This window comes from Podarcis filfolensis (assembly GCF_964270895.1).
Source record: "Podarcis filfolensis genome assembly, chromosome: 3".
In the NCBI taxonomy this organism is placed as follows: Eukaryota; Metazoa; Chordata; class Lepidosauria; order Squamata; family Lacertidae; genus Podarcis; species Podarcis filfolensis.
This window is the reverse complement of record NC_139606.1, coordinates 119,663,766-119,690,898: the sequence shown is the minus strand read 5'-3', so window position 1 is coordinate 119,690,898 and position 27,133 is coordinate 119,663,766. Positions and strand designations below refer to the sequence as shown.

Sequence of the window (27,133 nt, the reverse complement as noted above, 5' to 3'; positions counted from 1 at the left end):
GAGCAGAAATGTTTTTAGCGGGTGCCAGAAAGTGTCCGGTGAATTGCCCGAGCTCAAGTGGCAGGGAGTTCCAAAGTGTTTAGGCGCCAGCACACTAAAACTTTCGCAAATGTGGAACGAGGATTGTGGTGGCACCGGTAACAGGAGCTGTACCACAGATCAAGGGTTTGCAGGGTGAGATCCATATCCTCTCTGTAGATTTCATCAGGTCCCTTTCAGTTACCAGGGTGTAACCATGAGGGTGCTGAGTCCTAATTCTGCACCAGAGCTGGACCTGGGCTTCTACACAGACAGCACATTCTACAAGACAAATGTGTTGACATTTGCACACAAACAGGCAATTTTGGGGGGAAAGGTCAGAACGATCCATAATGGCAGGAAGAAGCCTGTGAAGTCGGGAGCCCTCTGTTAAAACATAGGGAATCCAAATGAATTCTGAGCATGATAACCATAACTCAATGCTGGACCCCTTCTTTCAACTTCTTCTTCTTTCTTTGGCGATCCTCGTAGCCGAGTAAGATTGTCTTCCATAAATACAGTTTTTACAGTGAGTCCATAAGTGACTGTAGAGGCCAATTCTGGATCCACACGTCCTTCCACAGTAGGGACATAGGTTTCCGGGCGGGAGTTGATCATGGTGAGGGTTTGCCAAATGTGCCTTCCTCTTAGCACGTTTCTCCCTTGCGTCCTGAGTTCGAATGTCTTCAAAGCCCATGACACCTTTGGTAAAGGCTGTTCTCCAACTGGAGCGCTCGCAGGCCAGTGTTTCCCAGTTGTCGGTGTTTCTACTACATTTTAAAAAAAGATTTGCCTTGAGAGAGTCTTTAAACCTCTTTTATTGACCACCAGCATTACGCTTTACATTTTTAAGTTCAGAATAGAGTAGTTGCTTTGGAAGACGATCATCAGGCATCCACACAACATGACCAGTCCAACGAAGTTGATGTTGAAGAATCATTGCTTCAACACTGGTGATCTTTGCTTCTTCCAGTACACTGGCATTAGTTCGCCTGTCTTCCCAAGTGATGTGTAAACAGTTTTGGAGACACCGTTGATGGAATCTTTCGAGGTGTTGGCGATGACGTTTATAAGTGGTCCACGTTTCACAAGCATACAGAAAGGTTGGTAGTACCATAGCTTTGTAAACTCAGTGCACTGAACTTAGCACAACCTCCAAGGAGAAGGTGGCACCAAGTCCTCAGAAGCAGGGGTGGGAAAACCCAATGGCTACATTCCCTTCTGCGAAATCTTCCAAAGTCCACGTTCAAAAGTGGGTAGAGCAAGAAATAGAGATTTTTTCCCTTCGTACAGTAGCAGAGGACGCAGGTGGCGCTGTGGGTTAAACCACTGAGCCTAGGACTTGCTGATCAGAAGGTCAGCGGTTCAAATCCCCGCGACGGGGTGAGCTCCCGTTGCTCGGTCCCTGCTCCTGCCAACCTAGCAGTTCAAAAGCATGTCAAAGTGCAAGTAGATCAATAGGTACCGCTCCGGCAGGAAGGTAAACGGCGTTTCCGTGCGCTGCTCTGGTTCACCAGAAGCGGCTTAGTCCTGCTGGCCACATGACCCGGAAGCTGTACGCCGGCTCCCTCGGCCAATAAAGCGAGTTGAACGTTGCAACTCCAGAGTCGGCCACGACTGGTCCTAATGGTCAGGGGTCCCTTTACCTTTACCTTTATGACTTCCCTTGACCTGGACACTCAACTTCTGTTGTTGCAGCCCAGAATAGCGTTAGCTGTTTTTTGCTGTTGCTGCATCACACTGTTCTCATGTTCAGCTCGTGGTTCCGAAACACTGTTGCTGGAAACAAATCATATCACAATCTGTTATAGTCAGCTTTAGCTATCGCAGAATTGTATAGTTCGAAGGCTTCCAAAGAATCATTGCAGGAATGGCAACTAAAGTATCCTGGACAGAGGCCCATCTAATCTCTGCTTCAAAAGCTCCAGTGAAGGAAGAAGAGGAGTTTGGATTTGATATCCTGCTTTATCACTACCCTAGGGAGTCTCAAAGCGGCTAACATTCTCGCGCAGCAACCCCAGAGTCGGTCACGACTGGACCTTATGTCAGGGGTCCCTTTACCTTTACAGTAGCAGAAGCTGAACGTTGGCCGATTCAGGGCAGATTTTTTAATAAGCCCTTCTTCACACAGCTCATAGGTTAACCTGTGGAACTCCCTCCCACAGGAGGCAGGGGTGGCCAACATCCTGGATGTCTTTAAAAACAGGTGAGGCAAATTCACAAAGCAGAGGGCTGTCGATGGCTACTATCCATGATGGCTTACTCTGCTGCCATGAGCAATGCCTCCGGGGTCCCAGCTGCTGGAAGCCACAGGAAGGGAGAGGGGTCTTGTGCTCAAATCCTGCCTGTGGATTTGGCCACTATGAGAACAGGATGAGGGACCAGTTGGGGCCGTTTCTGAACTTCTCCCACTTCTGCAAGATCCTTTTTCTAACCGCAGCTTAGGAACCAGAGTTTCTTTGTGTGGCTTCCTAATGTGGACATTGTGGGAATGTTCAGCGATGCAGCAAAGGATATATTGTTTGATTATAGCCATTCCAACTTGTGTAAACAAGTTCACAATCTAGCAGAGTAACATTCCCCTTTTTAAACTCAGGCTCGCTAAAGCCTCTATAATAACTGTTCTGGTAAAGGTAAAGGGACCCCTGACCATTAGGGTCCAGTTGTGACCGACTCTGGGGTTGCGGCGCTCATCTCCCTTTAGTGGCCAAGGGAGCCGGCGTACAGCTTCCAGGTCATGTGGCCAGCATGACTAAGCCGCTTCTGGCGAACCAGAGCAGGGCACGGAAATGCCGTTTAACTTCCTGCCAGAGTGGTACCTATTTATCTACTTGCACTTTGACGTGCTTTTGAACTGCTAGGTTGGCAGGAGCAGGGACCGAGCAACGGGAGCTCACCCCGTCGCGGGGATTTGAACTGCCAACCTTTTGATCAGCAAGTCCTAGGCTCTGTGGTTTAACCCACAGTGCCACCTTTCTCCTTCTTCCCTCATAAAAGATAAGACACAACACAGTCTTCTATAAAAGTATAAAAAGAGTTTACTCACTCACATTCTGTTCACAATCGGATCCCAGAAGGCAGACTTAGCTTAGAAAAGTTACATACAGCTGGAAACTATCTCCTAAAGAGACAGTCCCTTTGTCCTCTCTTGACTGGAAGTCAAGAGAGCATCTTCGGCTAAGCAGATGTTGCTTCTTCGACGCAAGTAGTCAAAAAGAGAGAGATATGGCGGCCAATCCTATGCTTTTGTTGTTACCTGCACAGGTGAGGCCACGCCCACCTCTAGTCCCATGCAGAGGAAGTCTCTCCCAGCCCAGAAGGAAACAGGAAGTTTACCTGCTGGCCGGACAAACATTCCTCCCCATGTGTGAACATGTTCACTCTAGGAATGTTGTACTTGACTGCTCTTGTGTTTCACATCCCACAGACATCAGTGGATGCTATCCTCAGTCCTTCAGCAAAGGGCCAAGAAGGAGCCACGGGCATCCTCTCATTCACAAATGTGGCCTTGCCTTTAAGGCCCCTCCTTCCCCCACCCGCAGGGAATAAGAACAGCTTGACCCTGGCCAGCCTCCCATGTAATCTCCCGCACGCTGATAAAACTCCTGAAGGTCACGCAGGGCCTCTGCTACTGCCCTCCTTCTTGTGCATCGACTGAGAAGGCCCCTGAATGCTATTTTTAGTGCAGTGATAGGATCAGGTAGAATAAGCCCTGGGAGTGCTCCCTTAAAGCACACTCTGCGTCCCCAGGCGTGTCGCTTAAGGATCCCGAGAGGCTGGTCCTTTTGCAGGTAAGTCTGGGCTTCTTATTTTCAGGGGTCGTCTTTGTGGGGAATGAATGCTCTCCTCTCCCCGATGTGCCCCACATTCTCTCTGGGGTCTCTGCATCTGTCCTGACTCTTGGCCTCTTGTCTAAGGTGGCTGCAGGTGGAGAAGAGTTGACTCTAAGGATCCCAAGATATCGTTTTGCTTTTAGGGAGAATCTCAAAGGGTTGGAAGGGCACCTCAGATGTCATCTAGTCCAGCCCCCTCTGCAATGCAGGGATCAGAGCTGAAGAATCCCTGACAAATGGCCACGCACCCTCTGTTGAAAAACCACCAAATAAGGAGAGTCCGTTCCACCTTTTGAGAGAGTCCGTTCCACCGTTGAACAGAACTTACCACCAGAAAGTTCTACCTAACGTATAGTCAGAATCTTGTTGGTCTCCTCGCTGGCCCAAGTGGGACTAATTTAACCAGCTAGTCCTGGTGATCATCTAATGTTTATTGGACGGATTTCCCCCCTAAATTGATTTTTGATTCTTGATTTTATTGTTATTTATGCTTTATACCGTATTTCATGCTGGGGTTGGGTTTTTTTGTAGCATCAATTAACTGTTTTAAATTTGTTGTTAGCCGCCCTAAGCCCAGTTTCCTGAACCGGGAAGGGCGGGGTATAAATAAAAATTTATTAATGTTATTATTGTTATTATTATTATTTGAAGCCATTGGTTTGGGAGCTGCCATCTGGAGTGGCAGAAAGCAAGCTCTCTCCATCTTCCATGCAACAGCCCTTGAGATATTTGAAGGTGGGTCCCTAAACGATAGCTAGCGGCGTTTTCTCAGCTGTGAAAAATGCAGGCAAGCTCTCATCTCAGGGAAGGGGGGAATCCACAGAGATGTGGTGAAAAGGTCAGAAGGCTTGCAACGGCGACGTTTCCTCTAAGGAAATGTGTTTTATCGTGACCCATCCGGCTCTAGAAGACAGCTCAGCGTCATAAATCAACGAAAGAGAATATTAACAATGTGTGTGCGTGTGCATCACAGTCACATATACAGAGAGGGAGCAACAGCACAAACAGCTTGATGGGGTCAAGTGGGGGTGAAGCCTGGGACTCATCCAGTTACAAGAAAGGAGACTCTGACTAAACGTCAGGAAGACCTTTCTGGTGCTAAGTGCCATTCAATGGTGGAACAGTTTTTAAGCAGAGGCTGGGTGGTTGTCTGTCATGAATTCTTTAGCTATGATCCCTGTATTGCAGGGGTTGGACTAGATGAACGTTGGGGTCCCTTTCAACTCGACCATTCTCTGATTATCTGATTAATTGCATGTAGTTTTGATTGTCTTTTCAAGTCACATTTGCAACAGAATCCTTCTTTGGCTTTTTCCCATGCGTGGGGAGAGAAGTCTTGTTGTTTTAAGTCTTGCCCGCGGACTGTCTCGCCAGAGTGGTGCATGCTCCGGTTATCTCCCGCTTGGACTACTGCAATGCGCTCTACGTGGGGCTACCTTTGAAGGTGACTCGGAAACTACAACTAATCCAGAATGCGGCAGCTGGACTGGTGACTGGGGGCGGCCGCCGAGACCACATAACACTGGTCTTGAAAGACCTACATTGGCTCCCAGTACGTTTCCGAGCACAATTCAAAGTGCTGGTGTTGACCTTTAAAGCCCTAAACGGCCTCGGCCCAGTATACCTGAAGGAGCGTCTCCACCCCCATCGTTCTGCCCGGATGCTGAGGTCCAGCGCCCAGTGGCGTAGTGTGGGTTGTCAGCACCCGGGGCAAGGCAAGTAATTTGCGCCCCCTAACCCGTGGATTTGCGCCCCTAACCCGTGGATTTGCGCCCCTAACCCTAACCCCCAGATGTTGCGCCCGGTGCGGCCGGGCCCCCCTGCACCCCCCACGCTATGCCACTGCCAGCGCCGAGGGCCTTCTGGCGGTTCCCTCATTGCGAGAAGCAAAGCTACAGGGAACCAGGCAGAGGGCCTTCTCGGTAGTGGTGCCCGCCCTGTGGAACGCCCTCCCATCAGATGTCAAAGCGATAAATAACTACCTGACATTCAGAAGACATCTTAAGGCAGCCCTGTTCAGGGAAGTTTTTAATCTGTGATATTTTAGTGTATTTTTGGTTTCTATGGAAGCCGCCCAGAGTGGCTGGGGAAACCCAGCCAGATGGGCGGGGTACAAATAACAAATTATTATTATTATTATTATTAATGTGCTGATATCCTGCCTTTCTCTCAAGTTGGAATTTAAGGCAGCTTGCAAAGGTTTGTACAATGCAAAGTAAAAGTTGAGAACAGTTAAAACACCGCATTTACTCAAATTTTATGCTCACCTTTTTTTGGCCAAATTACGTTGCAAAAATCAAGGTGCGCATTAGACTTGATGGGGCATTAGACTCGAGTAAACACGGTACACCAGAATGCATTTAGAGGCAGCGTAGTTCACCCCAAGATCTAGCAGCGGAGGGGTCAGCATCACCTGCACCTTAGACTGAACAAAAAGGTCTTATCCTGTCAGCAGAGGGAATTCTACAATCGTATGAAGTTCCAGGACCCAAGGTCCACCAGGCCTATGCAAGCAATTAAGAACACAATGGTGAATGATTGCTGTAAATCTCATTGATATATATATATATATATATATATATATATATATATTGCTCTTAATTTATTTATTATTAATGTTGCAATACATATATGAAATCTTTACATATTGATACATATACATTATATTCGTAAATTCACATTTTCACATTTCATTATATACCTACATTTATCCATTTCTTATTTCTTGCCCTGTGTCTTCCCTCCACCTGTGCGTGACTTCCTTGTTATTATTTTGTAACTTTATTATTGAGATTGTAATTTTGTATCTTAATAATTAAACATTCAATCTTATATATCTGCTTAGCTTAACTTTGTGAAATCAGTCTATACACATCAATAAATTCATTGATATATATTTTTGATGGAATGACAGTATATAAATGTTCTTAAAAGGAAAAGGTAAAGGAACCTCTGACCATTAGGTCCAGTCGTGGCCGACTTTGGGGTTGCGGCGCTCATCTCGCTTTATTGGCCGATGGAGCCGGTGTACAGCTTCCGGGTCATGTGGCCAGCATGACTAAGCCGCTTCTGGCGAACCAGAGCAGCGCACGAAACGCCGTTTACCTTCCTGCCGGAGCGGTATCTATTTATCTACTTGCACTTGGTGTGCTTTCAAACTGCTAGGTTGGCAGGAGCAGGGACTGAGCGACGGGAGCTCACCCCGTCGTGGGGATTCGAACCGCCAACCTTCTGATCGGCAAGTCCTAGGCTCTGTGGTTTAACCCACAGCGCCACCCGTGTCCCTTAAATGTTCTTACACATAAGCAAATGGTGGGTTTTGAGGAGTAATTCAGAGGAAGGCAGTGCCATGAAGCAATCTCAGAAGTGGCTCCTGGAGAGACCATGGTCAATATTTTTGACGGTGCAATTTTGGTATCTCTTCCTACCCTTTGCAAAACTAAGGACAGTTTGGCAAGGGTGCCTTGAAACCACGCAAAATGTTTCCCCTGTAATTTTCTTTTGTGGGTGTTCATGGGCCATGTGTTCTGGGACCGATGGGATTTGCTGTCCAAAAACCCAGTTGGGAAAGACTGCCCTAAATGGTAAGAAACTCATTTCCTTTCATTTTCTGCTCTTTTTTTTCCAATTGAAGGAAAGAGAACTGGGAAATGCCTAAAATAGCCAGCTGTTTGTGATCGATGCATGAACAGCAGCCTCTGTGAGTTGTCTATTGGGTCCTCCTTCTGGGGCAAACGACTTGCTGGAGGACTTGTCCATGGTGCTGAAATCTTGGTGCCAGGAAACCTCTCCTTCAAGCTGTTATCCTCCATGAAAAATGCACCAGTTGCAGGCAATCTGCTCAATTTAATCCAAGGAAACCCTGAGTCTATGCACACAGCCTCAAGGAGGTTTGGAGAAGACCTTGGCATTATTCCATACAAGGCGGAATAACAGAGAGGAGTGAAATTCACGCTTTGCCATCCTCTGGACCACATTTCCTGGGGTCTCGAATCGATGCACACCTATAACCTTGCAATCCCGATGGCAGCTCCACATTCAGCCTTAGGCTCTCCCTCGTGGTGGATCCCTTCCTTTCCACACCAATGCAAAGTTTGGGGTTTGCACCAAGGAGACTTCTCCATGCTGGCCACCCTCTGAACGAGTGGCTGTTCCATTGCCAGCTGGCCTGGGCACCATGAAGCTTGGGGTGCCTTCAGGACCCCAAAGGCTGGTGGCACAAACACTCCTCTTCCTGGCTTTCCTGAACCACCGCTCCCTGCAGAGACCGCTGGCGGCCGATGGCGAAGGGATGAGCGGAGATGACGGCCACCAAGGGAGCCCAGGACTCATCCAGTGTGGAGAATACAGCAACCAGGTCCTTCCCAATGGCAGGTGCAAGATCATTGCCACCTTGCCGCAACTGGACCAGCAGAGGTGCCCTGACATGTTCCGTTGCACGGACGAGGTCTCCTACTGGCTCCACGAGAACGAGGAGAGGAAACAGCAGATCCTGGAGCTGCGGGAACTCATCTCAGAGCTCCAGGAGGAGCTGAGGAACCATCGTCACCGCATCAAGATTTTGGAGCTGCAGGTGAGTTTCTTATTTATTTATTTTAATATATAATTTTTATTGATTTTAACATATAAATTATAAAATGTACCACAAAACTTATCACTTATACAATCTTTTTTTTAGACTTCCATCTGCACCTCTGATGATCCACCAGTTTAACCACTTCTTATGCATTTCTTAACTTTATATTGCCTTTACATCTCTTAACAAATCATCCTTCCCCTTCTCCATTTTTGCAATAGTTCCAATAATACTCCGCACAAAATTTCTTGCAAACCTACAAATGTTGTCTGATCTTCACAAATACTTTTCAAATAGTCTGTAAATTTATTCCAGTCTTCCGTGAATTTCTGGTCCCGCCAGTTTCGAATCCTTCCTGTTAGTTTATCTAGTTCTGCATAGTCCATTAACTTCATCCTCCATTCTTCAATCGTCAGTAATTCTTCTTGCTTCCATTTTTGGGCCAGTAATATTCTTGCTGATTTTTGGACATAAAAAGAGCTTATACTCCTTTTTATTTATATCACTCCCCACAATGCCCAGTAAAAATGCTTCTGGTTTCTTTATAAATGTATATTTCAACATTTTTTTCATCTCATTATATATCATCTCCCAGAAGCATTTCACCTTTTTACATTCCCACCACATGTGATAAAATGTTCCCTCTTTTTCTTTACATTTCCAACAATTATTACTGACTTTATACATTTTCGCTAACTTGACAGGTGTAATATCCCATCTATACATCATTTTCATCACATTTTCTTTTAGGGCTCAGGTGAGTTTCTTAATGGGGAAAAACATGGGCAGCAACTTACGTCAGGGATAGGGAGACTTTGGGGACCATAGGGCTGGATCTGTCCCCACTCCCACGTTTCAACTTTAGTGCATGGTTGGGGCAACCCACCTGTCAGTCACATGATGCCATTGTGACATCAGATTCGTTCATTCATTCATTCATTCATCCATCCATCAATCAATCAAGACATCCCAAGGCAGTTTACGGAATAAAATACAAGATAAAACACTAGTAAATAATTAAACCAACGCAACAACCACCCCACTTCCCACAGATATATTTTAAAGGCTATAGGACAGCCTTTCTCAACCTGTGGGTCCCCAGATGTTGTTGAACTACAACTCCCATCACCCCTAGCTAGCAAGGCCAGAGCTCAGGGGTGATGGGATTTGTAGTCCAACAACATCTGGGGACCCACAGGTTGAGAACCGCTGCTATAGGGTATTAATCAGCCAAAGGCAGAATAGAGTGGTACTATTACTTCCCTTGACCTGGACCAGGGGTCAGCATACTTTTTCAGCAGGGGGCCGGTCCACTGTCCCTCAGACCTTGTGGGGGGCCAGACTATATTTGGGGGTTGGGGAATGAATGGATTCCTATACCCCACAAATAACCCAGAGATGCATTTTAAATAAAAGGGCACATTCTACTCATGTAAAAACACGCTGATTCCTGGACCATCCGCAGGCTGGATTGAGAAGGCGATTGGGCTGGATCCAGTCCCCGGGCCTTAGTTTGCCTACCTATGACCTGGACATTATACTTCTGTTGATGCAGCCTAGAATAGAATTAGCGTTTTCTGCTGCTGAGTCGCTCATGTCAAGCTTGCGGTATCCAGTCACATTTATTAGAAACAAATCATATAAGAATCTGCTATAGTCAGCTTTTACCAGCCCAAAATCATAGAACAGTAAAGTTGGAGTGGATCCTAAGGATCTTCTAGTCCAGCAATGCAGGGATCTCAGCTAAAGAGTCTCTAAAATACGGTACATGCTTAACTCAGTACCATGCCAAATTTAATTGTCTCTCTACAATTTAATCAACTAAAAATGTGTACTTGTATTCAATGTAGCAGTAAGCAACTCGTTCCATTCGTGTAAGGATTTCTGCTGGTGCAGTGGCATTTTCCCCCTCCCAGCCCTCCAAGCACCCTCTAAATCTGTTCCGGGGTCTTCCCCAATGCTCTGGAGCAGATTTGGGGTGCAATGGGGAGGGAGGAGTCTGTCAAAACAAATGCATCAGTTGCCCCCCTTAGTCTGCCATCCTCACACCACTTACTTGGGAGCAAGCCTTTTCCTGTTCAACAGGACTTAACTTCCAAGTAGGCAAGTTTAGGATTGGACTGTTAGTTGATTAATCTACCAAATAAAAATAGCTTCCCTATTTATTTATTTTTTGTTTCTCTCCTGGATGTAAGAAGAGAACAGGTTGTGCTTTAATATTTGCATAACTGGAGGTTATGTAAATGAAAAAGGATATAGAGAACCGAGTAAGAGAAAGGATGACTGTTCGCCAGGTATGAATTACAGAAGGAAGGGAGATTTGGCCCCTTAGGAAGAAACAATATTTTCTTATTATTAAGACTCATAAATCTTTGCCATCCGACGGAGCTCAGAATTTGTTTACTGGAACCATTCTGCAATTTTGCGTCCATCACCTGCACAAATCTGGTTGCTCCTCTCTGAGGATAAGAGCACCTGCACTCCTGGTATTAATTAGTTGATCACCATCATGCTTTAACTTTGATTAACATTAGTAGAAACCCAAAAATGTGGCAGCAAGGTACTGCATCATGCAGTTTACAAAACCAACAAGCCGTAAATAGCAAGAGAAAGAAACGGCGACACAGCAATACAAATCAAGACATCCATATTTCCTTCGGTGGCGTGAATGGATGGTGTACATTGAGCATCTAAGTCTGGAGTTTAGTAGATAAAATCCCCATGGCTGACATAAAAGCATTTTGAATAATAATAATAATAATAATAATAATAATAATAATAATAATAATAATAATTTATTATTAATACCCCGCCCATCTGGCTGGGTTTCCCCTGCCACTCTGGGCGGCTTCCAACAAAGTATTAAAATACAGTGGTCTGTTAAACATTAAAAGCTTCCCTAAACAGGGCCGCCTTCAGAGCATGCACCACTCTGGTGAGATAGTCTGAGGGCAGGTAGGGTCTCAGCCTGCATATCAGATGGAGCTGGTAAACAGCTGCCCTGGACACAGAATTAACCTGCACCTCCATGGACAGCTGTGAGTCCAAAATGACTCCCAGGCTGTTCACCTGGTCCTTCAGGGGCACAGTTACCCCATTCAGAACCAGGGAGTGGACGGTGTGCAAGGATGGAAGTGAAACCAGGTACTTCACGGCATGCCCTTTTTGGCACCCCCCAGGCAAAGTAAAGACCCTTTGCACAGTCCAAGCACACCTTGCGGAGCGGAAATGTCTGGTATGTTGTGCCTGCGGCTGAAATCTTGCCCACGGCTGTCACTTTCCATATCACTCAGAATCTATTAGCAGCCAGCGTTCCCCAACCTGGTGCCCTCCAGATGTTTTGGATGACAACTCCCACCAGCCCCAGCTGGGTAGTGGAAAACATCTGAAGGGCACCAGGTTGGGGGAGGCAGCAGTACCCAAACCAGCTGTCTCACCCTGCCTGTTCAGAAAACATTTTCTTCTTCGTAACAATGGAGGCTCAGTGTGTAGTAAGAGCTTGGTTTGAAGCTGAGTAGTCTCAGTCAGGGGTCAGCAAACTAGAGCATGCACCACTCTGGCAATGCAGTCTGCAGGCAGATAGGGTCTCATCCTGTGTACCAGATGGAGCTGGTAAACAGCTGGCCTGGACACAGAATTGACCTGTGCCTCCATGGACAGCTGTGAGTCCAAAATGACTCCCAGGCTGCGCACCTGGTCCTTCAGGGGCACAGTTACCCCGCTCAGGACCAGGGAGTCCTCCACACCTGCCCGCCTCCTGTCCTCCAAAAACAGTCCTTCTGTCTTGTCAGGATTCATCCTCAATCCGTCAACTGCCATCCATCCTCCAACCACCTCCAGTCCTCCACACACACACACCCCTGGAAACACGCAGCTTGTGTGCAATTTCCAGTGGCGTAGCGTGGGTTGTCAGCACCCGGGGCAGGGCAAGTAATTTGCGCCCCCTAACCCATGGATTTGCGCCCCCTAACCCGTGAATTTGCGCCCCCTAACCCGTGGATTTGCGCCCCCTAACCCGTGGATTTGCCCTAACCCCAGATGTTGCGCCTGGTGCGGCCGGCCCCCCCTGCACCCCCCATGCTACGCCACTGGCAATTTCCCCTCGCAATAGACAACGTCCACAAGTTATTATACCACCAAGCCAAATGCAGACTTTGGTTCAAGGTTTTCCATTGTGGGGCTATTGAAATCCCAGCTGCAGCTAAGCACCCACTTCATAAATTCTTCAGCTGTTGTCTTGCTAAACATCAGGAAGAACTTTGTGGTGGCAAGAGCTGTTTGACAGGGAAACGGTCTCCCTCTGGACTCTCCTTCCTTGGAGGTACTTAAGCAGAGGTTGGAGGGCCACCTGTCATGGATGCTTTAGGTGAGATTCCTGCACTGCAGGGGGTTGGACTAGATGACCCCAGGACCCCTTGAACTCTAATAATAATAATAATAAATTTTATTTATACCCCGCCCTCCCGGGCCAGAGCCAGGCTCAGGGTGGCTAACACCAGTAAAATTACAGTAAAAACATAATGGGGGGGGGATTTAAAATATTGGTTAAAATGCAATTTAAAATGCAGCCTCGTTTTAAAAGTAGCCCATAGATCAAAACCGTAAGGGGAGGGAAACATAAGGGTCAGACTGAGTCCAAACCAAAGGCCAGGCGGAACAGCTCTGTCTTTATATATATATATATATATATATATATATATATATATATATATATATTACAATACAAAATTATAAAACATAACACACACTTTATCACAAATACATTCTTTTTGGACTTGCCTCAGATCTTCTGATAATCCTCCATTTTATTCATTTCTTACACATTTCCTAATTTTATATTGCCTTATATTAATAACATCTCCTCACTCCTTTTTCATTTTTACAATGTTTCTAATATTAATTCTTCGCAGAGCTTCTTGCAAACGGAACAGCTCTGTCTTGCAGGCCCTGCAGAAAGATGTCAAGTCCCACAGGACCCTGATCTCTTGTGACAGAGCGTTCCACCAAATTGGGGCCAGTACTGAAAAGGCCCAGGCCCTAGTTGAGACCAAACTAACCACCTTGCGGTTTGCGACCTCCAAAATGTTGTCATTTGTGGACCTTAAGGTCGTCTGCGGGGCATACCAGGAGAGGCAGCCCCGTAGGTACGAGGGTCCTAGGCCATATAGGGCTTTAACGGTCAAAACCAGCACCTCAAACCTGATCCTGTACTCCACCAGAAGCCAATGCAGTTGGTAAAGCACTGTATGAATGTGATCCCACAGCAAGGACCCATAAGGTGTCCTTACATTTCTATGATTCCATGATTCACATATTCAGGAATGACAGCTGTGGGGAAACCTGAACAGGAGAATTAGTTATTTTGGATATTTATTTTAGATACACCTGGGAAGTATGAAACCTGGGGCATCCCAGTCAAAAATGGAAAGAAACCCCCTGGAGCCCAGAGCCCCACCTGTGATGACTGCGATGCAGTATGAGAACACCTGCACAGGTGTACCATGACCATAATAGCGGGTGGCGCTGTGGGTTAAACCACAGAGCCTAGGACTTGCCGATCAGAAGGTCGGCGGTTCGAATCCCTGCGACGGGGTGAGCTCCCGTTGCTCGGTCCCTGCTCCTGCCAACCTAGCAGTTCGAAAGCACGTCAAAGTGCAAGTAGATCAATAGGTACCGCTCCGGTGGGAAGGTAAACGGCGTTTCCGTGCGTTGCTCTGGTTCGCCAGAAGCGGCTTAGTCATGCTGGCCACATGACCCGGAAGCTGTACGCCGGCTCCCTCGGCCAGTAAAGCGAGATGAGCGCCGCAACCCCAGAGTCGTCCGCGACTGGACCTAATGGTCAGGGGTCCCTTTACCTTTACCTAAATAAATTTGAGCTCGGTTTCCTGATGATGTCTCTGCCGCAAGCCCCACTGCCAGGAAAGGGACGCCTTGGCTCCCCTGGTAGCTCAGCTAAGAGATAAATCAATTTCATTTCCTGTTAGTCTGCAGATTGTGGGACCAATGGATTTTAGAAGCAATCCAGTAGGGAGATATCCTGGAAATCACAGGAGTGGAGAGGCCTCTTGTGCGCACTGTGGGCTTCACCCAGGCATCTCGTTGGCTGCTGTGAGACCAGGATGCTGGACTAGATGGGCCATGGGCCTGATCCACCAGGCTTTCCTCATGTTCTTGTCTTCCCGCATGAGCCCCACTGCAAAGGGGCTCCTACTCGAAAGGAGCTTCGAGAAGGAGAACTTCCCTGAATTGTGTTGGTTCACAATTCACACACATGACCTGTTGGTTCACGTCCCTGTGCTGGGTTTCGTACCAAGCGTGCTCTCCTTGGATCCAACACATGTTTGCTTATTTCTCTGCTGAGCTCTCCTCTGCCACAAAGTGCCTCCGTGCGAGACGAGAGGATCACAAGTTCTCTTCCTTTAATTCTTTGCAGAGGGTCCTTGTCCTTTGCCAGATAAGCTTCTCTTGGGGGGGTTGGCTAATGACAGATCAGACCGATGAGCCAGAGATCTCAATCACACCACAGCCTACTTTGGCTGGCCATCAGCTCTTAAGGGGTTCGGCCACACTAGTCTTGTACATTTTGTGTGTGTGTGTGTGTGTTTTTTAGGAATGTGCACCATGGACCGCCTTATAGTGCAATACAGCCCTGTTCAGGGAAGTTTTTAATGTGTGACATTTTAATGTATTTTTAATCTTTGTTGGAAGCCGCCCAGAGTGGCTGGGGAAAGCCTGCCAGATGGGCGGGGTACAAATAATAAATTATTATTATTATCATTATTATTATTATTATTCCCCAGCACAATGTTTCCTCAGCAAGCTTGCCCACTGCATTTTGCCCATCCTTTAGCAGAGGTCAGCAAACTTTTTCAGCAGGAGGCCAGTCCACTGTCCTTCAGACCTTGTGGGGGGCCGGACTATATTTTGGGGAAAAAAATAATGAATGAATTCCTATGCCCCACAAATAGCCCAGAGGTGCATTTTAAAGAAAGGGACACATTCTACTCATGTAAAAACACGCTGATTCCCAGACCGTCCACGGGACGGATTTAGAAGGCGATTGGGCCTCATCCGGCCCCCGGGCCTTAGGTTGCCTACCCATGCTTTAAAGCATCAGTAGAAAGGGGCATTCTTATAATCCTACTGTTGTAGAGTTAGAAGGGACCCAGAGGATCATCTAGACCAACCCCTTGCAATGCAGGAAAATTTAGCCATCCCACATGGGAGTCGTATCTGCACCCTTGGTATTATCAGCACCATACTCTAACCAACTGACCTATCCAGACCATTCTTGGTGTGTTTTTTTGTTTGTTTGTTTGTTTGTTTGTTTGTTTGTTTGTTTGTAGTTTTTGGGACCTCACTCTTCAGCCAGAAAGGCTCCCAGTGCAGGTTGCATGCAATAGGGACGCAGGTGGCGCTGTGGTCTAAACCACTGAGCCTCTTGGGTTTGCCAATCAGAAGGTCGGTAGTTTAAATCCCTGCAACGGGGTGAGCTCCTGTTGCTCGGTCCCTGCTCCTGCCAACCTAGCAGTTCGAAAGCACACCAGTGCAAGTGGATAAATAGGTACCACTCCCGCGGGAAGGTAAATGGTGTTTCCATGTGCTCTGGTTTCCGTCACGGTGTTCCGTTGCACCAGAAGCAGTTTTATCATGCTGGCCACATGACCCAGAAAACTGTCTGCGGACAAACGCCGGCTCCCTCAGCCTGAAAGGGAGATGAGTGCCGCAACCCCAGTCACCTTCGACTGGACTTAAGTGTACAAGGGGGCTTTACCTTTGCCTTCAGCTTCATGCAACCAATTAAACAAGGCAGTCACTGCCCCACAGGCTTACAGTCAGGGCGAAAACACAACACAAAAGGGGAAAGACACAGGGAGGGAAGAAGAACATCAAACCTCAATATTGGGCAGCAATTTCTAAAGAGTTGTTCCTCTATTGACCAGTTGACCCAATTCAGGGGGTGGGGAGGGGGCTCTGGAACATCTCTTGAATGCTTTGTTTGTCCTTTATTCCACGCCTCCTGCCGGCCCCCTTCCTGCTGCTGCGAAGCATGAAGAGAAGTCCAGCCGCAATGCCACCGTGGAGCAGCGGGTTCAGGAGCTGGAGCAGCACTACCAAGAGGCCAGCACCCTGCAGCACATTCAGGCCACGCTGCTGTACGACATGCAGGCCCAGGTCCACAATGTCTCCCTGCTGATGGACTGGGTGCGGCACAACCCAGGCTGCCTGGTCCCGGTGGAGATGAGGCTCCAGCACGAGATGCATTACCCAGGTGAGTCCCCCCGGAAGAGCCAAGATTTGGGTTCGAGTCCCACGTTGGCCAAAAGACTCCTGCCCTGCAGGGGGTTGGACTAGATGACCCTTGGGGTCAGGGCCGAATTTAGCTTTGAAGGTACTGAAGGTAATGGGGCCCTTTATGTGTCCAGCTGTGCTTTGTCAACAACAAATTGTCGCAGTTTTTTGTGTTGAATATATGCTATATGGGACGCAGGTGGCACTGTGGGTTAAACCACAGAGCCCAGGACTTGCCGATCAGAAGGTTGGCGGTTCGAATCCCCGCGACGGGATGAGCTCCCGTTGCTCGGTCCCTGCTCCTGCCAACCTAGTAGTTTGAAAGCACGTCGAAGTGCAAGTAGATAAATAGGTACCACTCCGGTGGGAAGGTAAACGGCGTTTCCGTGCGCTGCTCTGGTTCGCCAGAAGCGGCTTAGTCATGCTGGCCACATGTCCTGGAAGCTGTACGTCGGCTCCCTCGGCCAGTAAAGCGAGATGAGCGCCGCAACCCCAGAGTCGGCCACGACTGGACCTAACGGTCAGGGGTCCCTTTACCTTTACCTTTTACTTTTGCTTGATCGTGCATTGATTTCCTCACTTCCCCAACCCCATCCTGAGCCTTCATTTGGCACCCCCTCTGTATTCTGTGGGGCATCCCTGCCCCCTTTTGTCTCCTGGTCCTCTCCCCAGCCTAAGATCCTAAAGGAAATGCCCTTAATGGTGTTTGTGGTGCTGTTTCTTCGGTTGAGGGCTTTGACCCCATAACAACAACCAGGTCGACGGAACCCTTCCCATCTATCCTCCAACTGGGATTATCTGATAAAGACTTTCACCCACTAGCCCAAATCCAGCCTGAGCCCCTGACGTAGGTGAAGGCAAAATCACGCTTCTGGGCTAGCAATCCTTTAAGCCAGCCAGTTCTGGATTCTGTGTGCTCGCTGTCCCCCTGGCTTTAAGCGGGATGTAGACCAGGTCAGTCCGCTTCTGATGCCACTGCACACCGAGGCTACGTAAGCAAGAGTCACCTCGGTTGCCCCTGGGCCAAAGGGAGAGGCATTTTGCAGCAAGAAGAGGGGTCCAATCACATGCCAGTGTGGAGCTAGGGCTGCCGTAAGTCTGGGATTTCCCAGACATATCCAGGATTCATCCGTTGGAAATAGTGTCTGGGTGGAATTTCAGGAAATGAGTAAAAATGTCCAGGAAAACCCAGGTGTATGGCAACCCATGTTGGAAGTGTTGCTTTTTTGGTGAATTTCCTTAAGAATACAAAAAAAAATTGTTTTCTTTCCAGTAGCACCTTATCTGACGAAGTGTGCATGCACACGAAAGCTCATACCAAGAACTAACTTAGTTGGTCTTTAAGGTGCTACTGGAAAGAAAAAAAAATTTTTTGTTTTGGCTATGGCAGACCAACACGGCTACCTATCTGTAGCTTAAGAATACAGTCATACCTCATGTTACGTCCGCTTCATTTTACATTCTTTCAGGTTACACCCCGCGGCGACCCAGAAGTATTGGAAAGGGTTACTTCCGGGTTTCACCGCTCGCGCATGTGCAGACGCGCAAAATGGTATCGCGTGCATGCTCAGAAGTGGTGAATCGCAACCTGTGCACGTGCAGATGCGCCGCTGCGGGTTGAGTTCTTTTCATGTTGCGAATGGGCCTCTGGAACGGATCCCGTTTGCAACCAGAGGAACCACTGTATATCAAAAACTTCAATTTTTTGGAGATTTCACAAAAAAAAAGGAGGGAGGGAGGGAGGGAGGAAGGGAGGGAGGGAAGGAAGGAAGGAAGGAAGGAAGGAAGGAAGGAAGGAAGGAAGGATTCAACAGCTCCCCTCCCCCCCAAAAAAGCAGCTCAACAACTTTTTGTCAGGATTTTCACTTCTTGAAATATAACAACCCTAGGTGGAGCAATTAAAGTCAGTTTGTTATTATTGGTTTGCGGGCTCAGTCCAGATGATGCCTTGAAATGGTTTTTCTCTCCCCTCCGCCCCGGCAGATGTGAAGCATGCTAAGAACTGCCCCATCGATTGTGCCTCCATATACTACAACGGGGTCCGGCGGTCAGGCGTCTATAGCATCATGCCATCCGATGGAGGTCTGCCCATTGAAGTGCTGTGCGAGATGGATGTGGAAGGTATGGAAGGAGGCAATGGGAGCAGGTCCTCCCAGGTGTTTCCTTATACGTTGAGATGCTTGGGTCAGATGCTACTTCGTGACTGGACTTAACTGTCAAGGGTCCTTTAGGTAAAGGTAAAGGGACCCCTGACCATTAGGTCCAGTCGTGACTGACTCTGGGGTTGCGGCGCTCATCTCGCTTTACTGGCCGAGGGAGCTGGCGTACAGCTTCCAGGTCATGTGGCCAGCATGACTAAGCTGCTTCTGGCGAACCAGAGCAGCGCACAGAAACGCTGTTTACCTTCCTGCCAAAGCAGTACCTATTTATCTACTTGCACTTTGACGTGCTTTTGAACTGCTAGGTGGGCAGGAGCAGGGACCGAGCAACGGGAGCTCACCCTGTCGCGGGGATTCGAACCACCGACCTTCTGATCAGCAAGTCCTAGGCTCTGTGGTTTAACCCAAAGCGCCACCTGCATCCCTCAGGGGTCCTTTAACTTTACCTTTAAATCTTCCAAACGGGGTGGGAGAAGTTCAGATCAGGGTGTTGTTGTTTTTTCCAATTGGATTGTCAGTTCAGTGACATTTCTGGCCCCAATTGTGTGGCAGGTGGAGGCTGGACCGTCATCCAGCGGCGTCAGGACGGCACGGTCAATTTCAACCGGACGTGGAACGAGTACAAAGACGGCTTTGGGGAGTTGAGCGGTGAATTCTGGATGGGCAATGAAAACATTCACAAGATCACCAGCCAAGGGGACTACTCTCTCCGCATCGACCTGGAAGATTGGAACAATAAGCACAAACATGCCTTTTACCAGCTGTTCAGGTAGGTCTTCAGGTGAGAGGACATCTGGGTTACTCCCCAGCAAAACATGATAATATGATAATCTTTTATTGTCATTTTCCCATATAGAACAACAAAACTGAAAAATCTACATCAGACATTCAAAACCCAACAAGCCTGCTATCCCAGCTATCCCAGCCTGGTTAACCCCCTAAAAACTCTTATCCCCCATAATTAAATACAATATACTCCCATAGAGACTACCTTACACTGCATTTAAAACCAAAATCGCATTTGGATAGAAGCTGTTTCTCAGGCAGCTAGTCCTAGTCTTTACAACCCTGGACCTTCTTCCAGAAGGCAGAAGCTGAAAGAGATCATTTCCGGGGTGCGCACTATCCTGCGCTATCTCCGCAGCTTTCTTATGGCTCCTGGAAGCGTAGATTTGACCCAAGGTGGGAAGAGTGCACCAAATTATTCTCTCTGCAGTCTTTACAACCCTGGACAGCATTGGTTTTCCCCTGACCGTGCAGCTCCCAAACAACACACATGGACCATAAGTTAATACACTCTCAACAGTACACCACCCATATTTTAGACGTTACCAGCAGGATTGCTTACCTCTATCCAAAGCACCCTGTTGTTGAACTGCCCCCTCCCATCAGCCTCAAGAGCCAGCATGCCCAATGGTCAGGGATTTGTTTTATTCATTTATTTCATGCCATTCCTACACTTTATTGTTAAAACGAAAAACCAAGCGGTTTACAAAAAAAGATAAAACCATAAAATTATCAATTGGGGGGGAAAATAGCAGGAAAATTTTTAAACTTTCTAAACATCTGCATGGGCATGTCTAATTATTATTATTTTTATTTTTTTTAATAGATATTTATTAGAATTTTACAACACATAAAAAACAGACAAATCCACACAAAAAACCGAATAATACACACTTAATAAAAAAGAAAAAGAAAAAGAATCCACTTTTAAATTTCAAGGTTCTATAACCCTCTTTCCTGACCTCCTCACATCTCCCTTTTTTGTGTTCCTCTTTATTCCGTCAAATTCAGCAAATTCTAACCCTCTTTCATATCTCATTTATAATTGTATACTCCCACTTGTTATATCTCTAATTTCCCCTCCTTTTTAAATCCTTTTTTTCATAGCTCTTTTAACTATATCCCAAATGCCGTGTTACCTTTAGATCCCACATCATTTTAACATTCAAACAATTTACTATATTTCTGTAGATAATCTTTAAACTTTTTCCAATCCTCTTAATTATTATTATTTTTAAATGGATAAATAAATAAAATCATTTAAGTTTACACCCCACCCTTTAGGAGCAGGGACTGAGCAATGGGAGCTCACCCTGTCGTGGGGATTCGAACTGCCGACCTTCTGATCGGCAAGTCCTAGGCCCACAGCGCCACCCGCGTCCTATACAAATGTTTTAATCAGGAAATAAATAATACGCCGTCTGCAGGAGGCCCTCGCCTGCAGAGTGCAGAGGTTAGGAAACAAGAAGCCCAAGGACAGCATGCCTTTTGATTTCTGCAAAACCACCTCCCCTCTGATGTTGTCCCGGCTCGGGAGTGACGACTTAGAAGCCCACTCTAAGATGCTCTCAGAAACCTTCCGTGTTGCCTTGCAGCATTGAGAACGAGGTGAATTACTACCGCCTGCATGTGGAGGGCTTCAGTGGGACGGTGGAGGATTCCTTCGCCTGGTACCACAACAAGAGGAGTTTCAGCACGCCCGACTCGGGGAATATCTGCGCCGCCATCTCCCACGGAGGCTGGTGGTACCACCAGTGCTTCTTCTCCAACCTCAACGGCGTTTACTACAAAGTAAGTCAGGCCACCGAGGTGGCCTCCACAGCCCGCCTGCCCTCTCGGGTTTCCATTTTAATTTCAGCTTCAAGCAAGCTTGTGAGTGGGTGGGTGTAATATGCAAAAAATTGCTAAGTTTATATGCTAAATTTACAGTCATACCTTCAGGTTACGTGTCTTCGTGTTGCGGCCTGCGGCAACCCGGAAATACCGGAACGGGTTACTTCCAGGTTTCGCCGCTTGCGCATGTGCAGAAGCACTAAGTCGCGCCCCGTGCGTGCACAGAAGCGACACTTCGGCTTGCGTCAGTTCCATGTTACAGACGGGCCTCCGGAACAGATCCCATCCGTAACACGAGGTTCCACTGTACAGTGGTACCTCAGGTTACAGACACTTCAGGTTACAGACGCTTCAGGTTACAGACTCCGCTAACCCAGAAATAGTGCTTCAGGTTAAGAACTTTGCTTCAGGATGAGAACAGAAATCATGCTCCGGTGGCGCAGCGCCAGCAGGAGGCCCCATTAGCTAAAGTGGTGCTTCAGGTTAAGAACAGTTTCAGGTTAAGTATGGACCTCCGGAACGAATTAAGTTCTTAACCTGAGGTACCACTGTATATGCTAAAGCTATTTTTGGTCATCTGCATACTATCCCTTGGTTTTTCCTGTAGGACTAATTGCAGTCGTTAACAGTCGTCAACAGGCTGACCATACCCATTGAGTCAATCACCCATCTCCCACTACCCTTCTGAGAAAAACCCCACCCCACCCTCCTACTAAATAATAATAATAATAATAATAATAATAATAATAATAATAATAATAATAATAATATATTTATACCCCACCCATCTGGCTGGGTTTCTCCAGCTACCCTGGGCGGCTTCCAACAAAATATTAAAATACAGTGGTCTGTTAAATGTTAAAAGCTTCCCTATACAGGGCTGCCTTCAGATGTCTTCTAAATGTCAGGTAGTTGTTGTTCTCTTTGACATCTGATGGGAAGGCGTTCCACAGGGCGGGTGCCACTACCGAGAAGGCCCTCTGCCTGATTCCCTGTAGCTTGGCTTCTCGCAGTGAGGGAACCACCAGAAGGCCCTCGGCGTTGGACCTCAGCGTCCATGCAAAACGATGGGGGTGGAGACGCTCCTTCAGGTATACTGGGCTGAGGCCATTTAGGGCTTTAAAGGTCAGCACCAACACCAGAATGCTCACAGTTTTCATGGAGATGTAAAAAAACCTAGCAAGCATAAACTGACGCAGAAATGAGAAACAGAGATTGGTAGAATTACTCACCCTTAATTTAGAGGGCCTCCGGTTCTCCCACCCCACATTAAGCTCTAGGTGTCAGACTTCCACATCTGGTTTTAGCCAAAGGGTTCAAATTTACCCTCTGTTCTCTTCCCCAACTCTCTCCCTCTCTCCTCTCCTCCCGTGTTGCCCATATGCGCAGGGTGGGAGATACTCTCTGAAGAACCGCAAGATTCTTGGCCCTGATGGAGTGGTCTGGTACACGTGGAAGGACACCGATTATTACTCCCTCAAGAAAGTCACCATGATGATCCGCCCCCGCACATTCCGCCCCCACCTCTCCCCATGAAGGAACTCGGGATTTCCTTCTCATCAAATCACAGCTGGGTGATGGATGAACCTGGACAACTGCATCGCAGTCCACCGGCCCGACCTGAGGCATGGCCAGTCAGTCTGTCACGTGGACAATGCAAAGAGCAGTGGACAGAATCCGACCGCTTTCACCCAGGGGGAGTGCATTCTGGCAGCAAGGCTAGCTTGACGAACGAGGGGTGGTTGGTGCTCTCCCTAAATGTGGACGCTTTGGTGGCTGCAAGCTGTGGAGATGGCAGCCCAGTGGAAGTCATGGCTTCTTGAAGAATGGCTGCAGAACGAAACGGGCTACAAAAAGGAAACCAACGAAATGAGTTTGGAATATCAGTATATTTTATGAAGACCGATGGGCGCCAGCCAGCTAGGAGCGGTGCAGTGCTGCCCTCTGTTGGAAGAAGCTGGGCTTTGCTGGACCTCAAAGTCCCTCTTTCGCTTAATGTTCCCAACATTCAGACATCTTGCCTGTTCAGCCTTGAGGATTTGCCATTGCCACTTGCTGCCAAGGAAAAGGAACTGCTTTGCAAATGGAAGGCTCCTCGTTTTTCTCTGGCAATTCAGGGGCATATTTCCGCAGCATATCACAGAGACCCCTTGCGACAGGGACCTATATCTCTTTGAAGCTGAACTGTTTAGTGTAGTTGTAAGAAGAGGAGGAGAAAAGAGACAGCATCGCTTTTACTTATTTCGTAAAATTTATATACTGCTTGATTTGTAAAGGGACACGGGTGGCGCTGTGGGTTAAACCACAGAGCCTAGGACTTGCCAATCAGAAGGTCGGTGGTTCGAATCCCCGCGATGGGGTGAGCTCCCGTTGCTCGGTCCCTGCTCCTGCCAACCTAGCAATTCGAAAGCATGTCAAAGTGCAAGTAGATAAATAGGTACCACTCTGGCGGGAAGGTAAACGGCATTTACATGCGCTGCTCTGGTTCACCAGAAGAGGCTTAGTCATGCTGGCCACAAGACCTGGAAGCTGTACACCAGCTCCCTCAGCCAGTAAAGCGAGATGAGCGCCGCAACCCCAGAGTCGGCCACGACCGGACCTAATGGTCAGGGGTCCCTTTACCTTTACCTTTGATTTGTAAAAACAAAACCCTCAGGATCTTTAAAATGGGGGAAAGGTCCTTCTTGCTTTCCTGAACTGGTGCTAGAGGTGGTTTTCTGCAAAGACTCAGTCCTTCCTTGGAATGGGTTAACTGAAAAATGAGAGACTTGTATTTTCAGAATTCCTGAAAGCAGAAGCTGGAATATTATCCATGCCCTGCTTCTGCCCACTGTAGAGGGGACCCTTCAGTTTGGAGTCGGGGGGGGTAGGATTGGCTGCAAAATCATAGCTGCCGGGGCAACTTCAGAAAAGCTTGAGGGAGCTGAGAGCAACATCTGCAGCAGAGATCTGGACCAGGAGGTGCAATTTCTCCAGCCACGTCTGTGGTTGGAATCTATCTCCCATAAGGTCACACAACTTATTCAAAGTGGTCTTGCCAACTAACTGCTAACTGCATAGCTGTCAACCGTCCCTTATTTGGCGGGAAACTCCTTTATCCCAGCACCGTGTCCCGCTGCTGTCCCTTATTGATGATGTCCCTTAAATTTCCCAGGTTTCAAAGGAAGCAGCTCCTCTCCCTCCCTCCCTGCCGGCCATGGAGGAGGGAGGCTCCAACTGTGTTGCTTGGCTGCGTTGCTCACCCAATAAGGAGTCTAAGAATGACTGGGGGGTGGAGCTTGCATGCCTTGTGCCAATCAAATCGGCCGCGTTGCCTGGGGACTCGCCTTTGCTCAGCGCTTCCCAGCGGAGAGGTGACGGTGGTTTTCCTTGCTGCATCTCCTTTGCCGGGTTGCTGTGCTGTGGGAACCACCGCTTGAGGCTTCGTTTGGCTGCTGCCTGGGCTTTCTGCCTTTGGCTCGGAGGGGCTCAGAAGTTGAACATACCTGTGCTTGGAAAATCCCTTACTTTGGCTGCTGATCCCTTATTTTCAAGGCTGCTGGTCCCTTATTTTCAGATCTGTAAGTTGACAGCTATGCCTAACTGGCAAATGACCTCGGAGTGGGGTTTGGGGGTAGAGGTGTCAGAAAGAGGATAGGAGTGCAAGGGATGCCAAGTAAATATTTTGGGGTGGGGAGATCAGTGTGGAAGAATTGTAGAGCTGATGTCAAAGCTTTGTCCAAATCTTACCTGAATAAACCTGAATAAACGTCTTATGTGTTTTGAAGAACCTTTGCATGGAATTAACAACCTGCTTGTGGCCAGATTTCACAGGGAACCTGGCCTGCGCCACAAGCACCACAGCCCTGTGGGAATGTTGTGGGGTAGCAGGAGGGGATATATTGATTAAATATTATCCTTCCTAACTCACGCTAGTGAGTTTATTCATACAGCAGAGTACATTCCCCTCTTTACACAGCATCATCATCATTTTTAATTTGTATAACGTCTCTCTATTTTACAATACTCAAGGCAGTTTACAAGCTGAAGAAAGAAAAAATGTACATCTTATAACAATCTAGTGCAATACAAAAATATGATAATAAAACATAACTTTAAAATAGGCAGCCTACATCAAAAAGTAACATTCAACAATCATTAGAATATTATTAAATAATAATAACATATAAAAGTTAAACAGAAATCCACTTAACAGTTACAATAAATAGTTTCTAAACTAGAATCAATAAAACAACAGCAAGCCACAGTGCATAAAATAATACAATACAAATTGAGAAGCAGAGACTAGAGGGTGAGGCAAGGCAGGTGGAAGGAGGCCTTCCCTGATGCAGTCTCTCCCCTCACAGGAAGCTAGCAGGAAGCTAGTTGCAGATTCGTTATAATATCTCAACTTATATTATTTCTGGTAAGACCTCTTTGATTCCCTCCTAAAAGAATAAAGACACAACAGTCTTCTTTTAAAAGTAGTAAGAAGTTTACTTACATTCAGTTCACAGCTGAAGGCAAAGAGGCTTTAGCTTAGAGTTACAGAAGAGGGTTTGAGTTCATCCCATATGGGAACAGATCCCACATGCTGCTGGCTGAGAGAAGAAAAGGTCTTGAAAGAGAGGAAGGTGGCTGCGTGACTGGACCTTTTGTGTGGTCTGGATGGGTCATGCCCACCTACCTGGTTACCTTTAAAGGAAGGATGCTCCAGACCAGGTGTGACAGGAAGTTCAACTGGCTGGACCAACATCCCCCGTCTGTGTCCACTCTAGGCAAACAGGAAATGTTGTATTTGACTGCTTATATTACATCCCACAAGCACTCAATATATGGTTACCAGATTTTTTTCAATGAATCTGGGGACCCTTTTTTTTTTTTTTTGAAGCTGAGTAGCAACAAGAAGTCAGTAGTGGGGATGGTGAGGCAAAAGACCCTGGGCTCAAGCACACATGCATGTTGTATAAAGGTGCAAAGCCCTTCTTTTGAACCCTGCGAAACATAATTGCACAGAGTTTTTAAAAAACTGGGCAATGGCGCGCTGCCCTCCCGTGACTCCCGAGCCTTCTCCAATCTCCTGCCCCCTTCCCCCTTTGTTTTGACAGATCGGGGGAGGCTCAATGGGCGGTGTGCCATTGCCCAGTTTTTTTAAAAAAAAAACTCTGCACATTTATGTTTCACAGGGTGCGAAATAAGGGCTTTGCATGTTGCCCGGCAGAGAAGCTGCGACCTTGCGCCCCTCCTAGGCAATGGCGCACCCCCCCATGACTCCCGAGCCTCACCCAATCAGTCAAAACAAAGGGGGAAGGGGGCAGGAGACCTGTACCACTGGACATCCGCGGTTCCCCTTCGGCAGTGGCGGCAGCAGTCAGCAGCCCGGAGCCAGCCTGGTAGCGCAGTTGGATCTGGCTGGTTTCAGGAGCTGCTCGCTGCCGTGGCGCCCACCATTTTTCTTCTCCAGAAGTCCCCATATGATGTGTTGCACACAAGAAACATCATATGGGGACTTCCAGCGAGGAAAAATGGCGGGCGTCACAGCAGCGAGCAGCTCCTGAAGCCAACCAGAGCCAACTGCGCTACCAGGCTGGCTCCAGGCTGCTGAGACTGCCGCTGCCATGTTTCCCGGGGACAGATTTGCAAATTTGGGGACATTC

The 27,133-nt window shown here is 47.6% G+C and overlaps 1 protein-coding gene across 1 annotated transcript; it reads left to right on the top strand.

Annotated features, from left to right (window-relative positions):
- Positions 1 to 7,936: 7,936 nt before the first annotated feature.
- LOC310758617 (angiopoietin-4-like) lies at positions 7,937 to 23,257 on the top strand (the record flags this gene model as incomplete). The annotated part of the gene is given in 7 exon segments (XM_083605378.1): positions 7,937 to 8,021; positions 8,024 to 8,424; positions 16,477 to 16,699; positions 18,703 to 18,840; positions 19,431 to 19,647; positions 21,260 to 21,455; positions 22,887 to 23,257. Coding segments are annotated over 7 exon segments (1,407 nt in total). The 3' UTR covers positions 23,034 to 23,257.
- Between the last annotated feature and the right edge of the window lie 3,876 nt (positions 23,258 to 27,133).